General features: G+C 51.7%; 1 protein-coding gene across 1 annotated transcript; it reads right to left on the bottom strand.

Annotated features, from left to right (window-relative positions):
- Positions 1-2,847: 2,847 nt before the first annotated feature.
- On the bottom strand, positions 2,848-6,212 carry LOC127310013 (uncharacterized). Its single transcript, XM_071822450.1, has 7 exons — positions 6,117-6,212; positions 5,903-5,985; positions 4,638-5,421; positions 4,212-4,296; positions 4,082-4,135; positions 3,683-3,994; positions 2,848-3,559 (listed from the first exon to the last, which is right to left on the bottom strand). Exons 1-7 carry the CDS (start codon positions 6,210-6,212, stop codon positions 2,973-2,975), a joined length of 2,001 nt encoding a protein of 666 aa, XP_071678551.1. The 3' UTR covers positions 2,848-2,972.
- Between the last annotated feature and the right edge of the window lie 383 nt (positions 6,213-6,595).

Raw genomic sequence — 6,595 nt, 5'->3', positions numbered from 1 at the left:
AGAGGCCGGTATACTACCTGAGCGAGGTGCTCTCCCTCTCAAAACAAAACTACCCTCATTTCCAAAAGATGACCTATGGTGTGTACATGGCCGCCACAAAGCTTAAGCATTATTTTGAAGAACACCCCATGAAAGTGGTAAGTGAAGCACCAATCTCCGACATCATGTGCAACAAAGATGCTAGCGGTAGGATTGCAAAGTGGGCAATTCAGATATCACCGTATGTGCCTTTGTACGAAAGAAGAGATGCCATAAAGTCGCAAGCTTTGGCTGATTTCCTCGTTGATTGGGCGGAAATGCAATACAAGCCGCCAGATCAAAGAATAGAGTACTGGAAGATGCACTTCGACGGATCCAAACTGAAGGAGGGTCTAGGTGCTGGTGTGGTGCTTACCTCGCCTAAGGGAGATCATCTCCGGTATGTTCTGCAAGTGCATTTCAGGGCATCAAATAATGTCGCTGAGTATGAGGCCTTGATCCATGGGCTCAGAGTAGCAAAAGAAATCGGTGTGCACCGGATAATTTGCTATGGAGATTCAGATCTTGTCGTGCAACAATGTTTCGGAGATTGGGACGCAAAGGATGCTAACATGGCTTTGTACCGGTTTCACGTGCAAAAGATTGCCGGCTTCTTTGAGGGCTGTGAGTTTCACCATGTACCGCGAGCGGAAAACGAAGCCGCGGATGCTTTGTCCAAACTGGGCTCATCTAGGCAGGAAATTCCTCCCGGAATAGCCTTGGAACACTTAAGAGTACCATCAATCAAACCAAGCCCGGAATCGGAATCAATTTTCGTACCGGAGTCACACATAGTACCCATGGACATCGATGAAGGGAACCCGGGGACTGCTCCGGTAAACTCGGGGACTGCTCCGGTAAACTTGGGGACTGCTCCGGCAAGCTCGGGGACTGTTGCAGTTATACCGGAAGAAACAATGCTGGTGGATAACATGGAGATAGATGCACCGGTGTTTCTAGTTCGAGAGACACCGTCGTGGGTTAAACCTATTAAGGAATTCCTGATCAACGGCACCTTGCCGGATGACGAAAATGAATCAAGAAGAATCCAAAGAAGGTCCAAGGCATACACATTCATCAATGGCGAGGTGTACAAGAGAAGCGTTACCGGTGTCCTTCAAAGATGTGTGGAGCCAGAAGAAGGAAAAGAAATGCTTGAAGAGATTCACCAAGGAGAATGTGGGCACCACGCTTCATCAAGGGCGCTGGTAGCAAAAGTATTCCGGCATGGGTTCTACTGGCCTACTGCTTTAGAAAACGCTGAGGATTTAGTAAGAAAATGCAATGGGTGCTAGAGGTACGCCAAGCAAAATCATACCCCAGCGTCCGGTTTGAAGACAATACCACTAACATGGCCATTTGCTGTTTGGTGCCTTGATATGGTTGGCCCATTCAAAACTGCAAGGAGTAGCATGACTCACATCTTGGTTATGGTGGATAAATTCACCAAGTGGCTAGAAGTGAAACCTATCGCAAAATGTGATGGGCACACAGCGGTGAAGTTCTTAAAAGATGTCATTTTGCGGTATGGATACCCGCATAGCATCATCACTGACAATGGAACCAACTTTGCTCAAGGTGAGTTCAAAAGGTTTTGTGAGGACAACAACATCCGGTTGGATTTATGCTCGGTGGCACACCCACAAGGCAATGGCCAAGTAGAAAGAATGAATGCTTTGGTACTTTCCGGTATCAAACCAAGGCTCATCGAAGCGGTAGAAAAGTCACCAGGCTGCTGGCTTGATGAGCTACTATCAGTGTTGTGGAGCATAAGAACAACTCCAAACAGGTCCACCGGATACACTCCATTCTTCATGGTGTACGGAGCAGAAGCGGTCATACCAACCGATATCATCCATGACTCACCAAGGGTACAGCTCTATACTGAGCAAGAGGTCAAAGAGGCCAGAGAAAATAATGTGGATTTGCTAGAAGAAGCAAGAGAGTTGGCATTGGCAAGAACAACCATTTACCAGCAAAACCTCAGACGCTATCACAGCCGAAGGTTAACCCGAGAGTATTCCGGGAAGGAGATCTGGTGCTACGCCTAGTGCAGCGCACTGAAGGCCGGCACAAGCTTTCACCACCATGGGAAGGTCCCTTCATTGTGAGCAAAGCTCTTCACAATGACTCCTATTACTTTATCGATGCACAGAAGTGGAAAAAAGGAAAGGCGGACAAATCCAGAGAGGAGAGCAAGCGTCCATGGAACGTAGCTCTGTTGCGTCCTTTCTACTCTTGAAGTTGTGGAGTAAGAAGTTCCTTTTTTGTACCTTATATGCTATGAATAAAAAGATGTCGGAACCTTGAATGAATCTCGGGGACTACCCCTAAAAGTTGCATGCAATATGTTTATTTTTTCAGTTCACCGGTTGCTTAGTGAACATTTTTTCTTTCCGGTTTAGTAGCGTGCTAAACCTACCGGAGTCTTCGACTCTGCTGCTGTCCGCAAACCGGCTTCATGGCAAGCAAGATAAACCGGTAGCAACTAAGCACGCGAACTGCAAAAAGAGAGAGTGGGAACAAGCAATCCGGAAAAATTTAACTAACCCCGGTTAAACCGGTTTTTTGCAAAATTTCGAAGTTATTTCTAAGTTCAAGAAAATGCTTGTTTGGTGAAAGAACCTTGTGCTCATACGCCAAAGAACGCCGAGAGAAGGCAGGCAGAGCCAAGGCAAAAGAACCAAGTGTGCATCGAATTGGATGCAGAAACAATTTGGAAATCTTTGCGGTGCAGGATAAAATCAAAACCATGAGCAAATGTGCTAAGGCAAACATAAGATAATTAACTACCGATATAACTTACCGGCATAAACTGTTGTGCAGCAACCAAAAGGAAAACTTAGAGTTTTACATCATAAACCCCGGCATACCGGGGTAGAATTTAACGGGCATTGTTTTAAGACAAGCAGGACCAACAGACATATCACAGGCAAACATTTAGCAGAAGATCATCAGGCAGCAGGGGCTTCCGGAGGAGCATCGCCAGCACCAGCATCGTCCAGAGGCTCCTCATCGGCTTCATCCTCCTCCTCGTCGAGATAGTCTTTGATGTCAGGAGGGGGAGGGATGAAGGTGCGCATGTCGGCGTACTCCGCGATGTGGTACGCGCGATCTTGCCGCTTGGCGGTGAGGATCGGGTCCAGATCGGTTTCCGCGCCTTCGCGCACTCCGGTGAGGGCGTCCAGGTTCAACTCCGGATACCAAGAGCAGGCGACGCGGAGTGCAGAATCTGCCCCAGCGCGGGCAGCGGAGCACTGCCATTCGCGGATCCTCTTGCCGGCACCCTTGAGGCGGTCGCTCATCAAGGTGAAGGTATCTGGCACCACTTCGCCAGGCCACAGAGTCCTGAAGAGCTGGGTGGCTACATCAGGAATATCAGAGAGATTCCGATCAATGGCGCGCATGTGAGACACCCGCGCGTTCAGCGCAACCAGATGGTCATAGGGGGTCCATGGCACGCCAAGATTCGCCTGGGCCTGGCCAACGCGGTGCTCCTCAACCCTCTTTATGGCAAACGTCTGGGATTCCGGGAAGAGGCCTGTGCAAAGAAAGAAAGAGGCTAAGAAAAGGCAGCCGGAAGAAAATGCAGCCGGAAGAAAATGCAACCGGAAGAAAAAAGCTTATAAGCAGAAATCGGAAACAGAAAAAAGAAGGAACTTACGGAAGGCATGCGCATCAGTTTGCGTGATTAACCGGTCATATTCCTTCTGCTCCGCCTCCAGCCGCGCGGCCTTATCCTCGATAGTTTTCAGCGCCTTGGCGGCCTCCTCCAGCTCGGCCTGCAACACCATATTGGAGTTGCCGGCATCCTCAAGAGCTTCATGCATCTTGGCCGCTGCGTCGGCTTCAGCAGCCTTTAGCGCCTTGGCATGGTCAAGACCCAGCTGGATGAGCTGAGCCTTGAGCTCCTGGTAGCTGGTCTTCTGAGCGCCAAGCTCCTCCTGGTGCTGCCGGATGAGCTGCTCCTTCTCCCCTGAAACCCGGAAAGGAAGATGTTAACAAAGTTGTACTATTAAGATGAAAAGGAAAGCAAGCCAACCGGAAAACAGGAAAATCGTACGTTGGGCGGCGGCGAGCTGCTCCTTGAGGGCTTCAATGGAAGCTTCCGGGATCACTGTTAAGCAAAAATCATAAGTGTTAAGAAAAAGAAAGTTTACCGATAAAAGATGCCGGAAGTGCAAAAAACTTACCTTGGCACTTGTCATGTGCCTCAGCAAGATCCCGATGCTCCCATAGAAGCTCCTCAAAGAGGACCTTCCGAGCGTCAGCCGTGAGCTGTTCAAGAAAAAGAGATTAGTTAAAGTTTTGCGCTAAGAACAGAGTTCTTAACCCGAAACTCGGGGACTGGCAATGCTAGTTTCGCGCGTTTTTTTTAAAGTTTTGCGCTAAGAACAGAGTTCTTAACCCGAAACTCGGGGACTGGCAATGCCGGTTTTGCGCGTTTTTAAGTTAAGTTTTGTGCTAAGAGCTACGCTCTCACCACAAAACTCGGGGACTGGGAAGATAGACAAGATTCAACAAAAAGAGCGAAACCGGCATGATATTAAAGAAAAGATAGAAAAAATCCGGAAGCAAGGAAAACCGGTAAAAGTTGAAAAGAGTTGCTGGAAACTTACCCTCAGATTGTTCGTGGAATCGTACCACGCGCTGTCGAGCTCCTTCACGGCGCGGCGAAGCCGCATGAAGTGCTCCTCGGAAGACCGGTCCCCAACAGGGTCAGGTGCCGGCAGCCTATCCTTGCCCATACCGCGGGTCGCCGGAGTCATATCCGCAGCGTTCCACTTCTGGGCGTAGGGCAGCAGATGCCCCAGCTCCCGGCCCCCGCGCTGGAACTCAGTGATCCGGCCGAGCAGGCCGGTGGCCTTCTCGCTAGCAGCGCTGGCGGCCTTGGAGACGTGCAGCACCAGGGGCTGCTGATCACCGGAAGGGGCGTTGGAGGCCGTCGCCTTCCCCTTGATGAGCTTGGAAGTCTTGGGCGGCGGCGCAGTTGGAGCAGCCCCGGATGGCTTCGTGCGAGGGGCATCCGGCGGTGGCGTTGGAGCAGTTCGTGGAGATGGGGGAGCGCTAGGCGCGTCACCCAGGTTGGAAGTTCCCGGCGCGGAAGTTTTCTTCTTTTCAAGGACGGGAGGAACCAAAGGTTCCGCCCGCCCAGCAGCTTCTTCCTCGGCGCCGATGTTGCTGGCGTCGGTATCTTGGTTTTCGGGAGGGGAGACGAACTCCTCCTCCGTGCGGTGTTCAGGCGGTGTAGGGGCCGCACGCCCCGAACTTGTAGTGCCCCCCAGAGGGGAGGCAGAGGTGTTGCCGGCACCAGAAGGTGCCGGGCTTGAGTGAGGAGGAGGGGTTGAGGTCCTCGCGGAACTCTCAGAGCCCGCTGGCCTTGAGCCAAGCTTGAGCGCAGGGCTGACAAAAAGAAAAAGAGACAGTTGGAAAAAGAAGCCGAAAAAAGAACTTGGCAAAAAGAAACAAGCAAGAAACAAGAAACTTACCCAGAGGCGGTCGGCATCTGCTTGCGCTTGTAGCGCCGCATGCCCACTTCCTTCTCCCCAGAGGCTCCGTCCGGAAGCGTTTAGGGGGAGGGGCCTGGCTGGAACCGGCATCGGAGGCCGGAACCTTGTTCTTTTGGCCCTGGGCCATCAGCTTCTCCACGAACTCAGAGCCGGCCTCGGCTCGCAAGGGCGGCGCGTGCTCGTGGATCTACGAGTTCAAGATAGTTGAGAAAGGATCCGCGAAAGAGCAATAATGAAAGAAGTAAAAGAAACCGGAAAAGAAAGGTACCTCGAGCAAAGTCAGGTCATCGGAGGAACCGGTTGGTTCCGGCACAGATCTGCCGAGGCGCGAGGCTTCGGTTTTGCCCATCTTCAGATCCTTCCAACGGATGTACGGATCTGGATCGAAAGAATCAAGCGCACGCTTCACGCAAGGGCCTCGCCGCTCTGCGTGAATGGTGGGGAAGCGATCCTTGGCCTGAAAAGAGAAAAAAGAAGGTTAATAACAGTAAAAGTTACCGGAAAACCGACCCGAATTGCGTAATCTCTTACTTCTTGGGTCGGAGGGTTAGTAGTGCTGAGAGGAAGGAGGCCCCATTCCCAGTCGACCGGCATGGCGATGCGCGGTTGCCTAGCCTTGCGGACGACGTCCTTCTTGGAGAGGGGAAGGCCGGTGATTTTAGTGGGATCACCAGGACCATACATCTCGCTCATCCTATGTTGCCGGCGCTTGAGAGGAAGCACCTGGCGCGAGATAAAAGTGCGGATGATATCATCCGAGCAGATGTTAGTCTCCTTCATCAAGTTCGCCATGAAGCGTACCACCCGGCTGGTTTCGATGTGATCCGTGTTCGGGTTGTAGCTCCAGTTGGCTCTGCTGGGCGGCGCTGCGTTGAAGGGCGGCAGATCGATGAGGTTCGCGGGGCCGTTGTTCTTCACGTAGAAGAAGGTCCCTTGCCATTCGCGGCAGGACTCGAGGCCGGAAAATTTGAAGAAAGTGCTCCCTTGGTGGGAGCCGATAATGCAAGACCCGCACTGTACGGGGGGTTTGGGCTTAGGAATTTCCTTGCCCTGAACGGAATTGATCC

This window comes from Lolium perenne, chromosome 6, assembly GCF_019359855.2.
Source record: "Lolium perenne isolate Kyuss_39 chromosome 6, Kyuss_2.0, whole genome shotgun sequence".
In the NCBI taxonomy this organism is placed as follows: Eukaryota; Viridiplantae; Streptophyta; class Magnoliopsida; order Poales; family Poaceae; genus Lolium; species Lolium perenne.
This window is presented reverse-complemented; position numbering and strand designations above follow the sequence as displayed.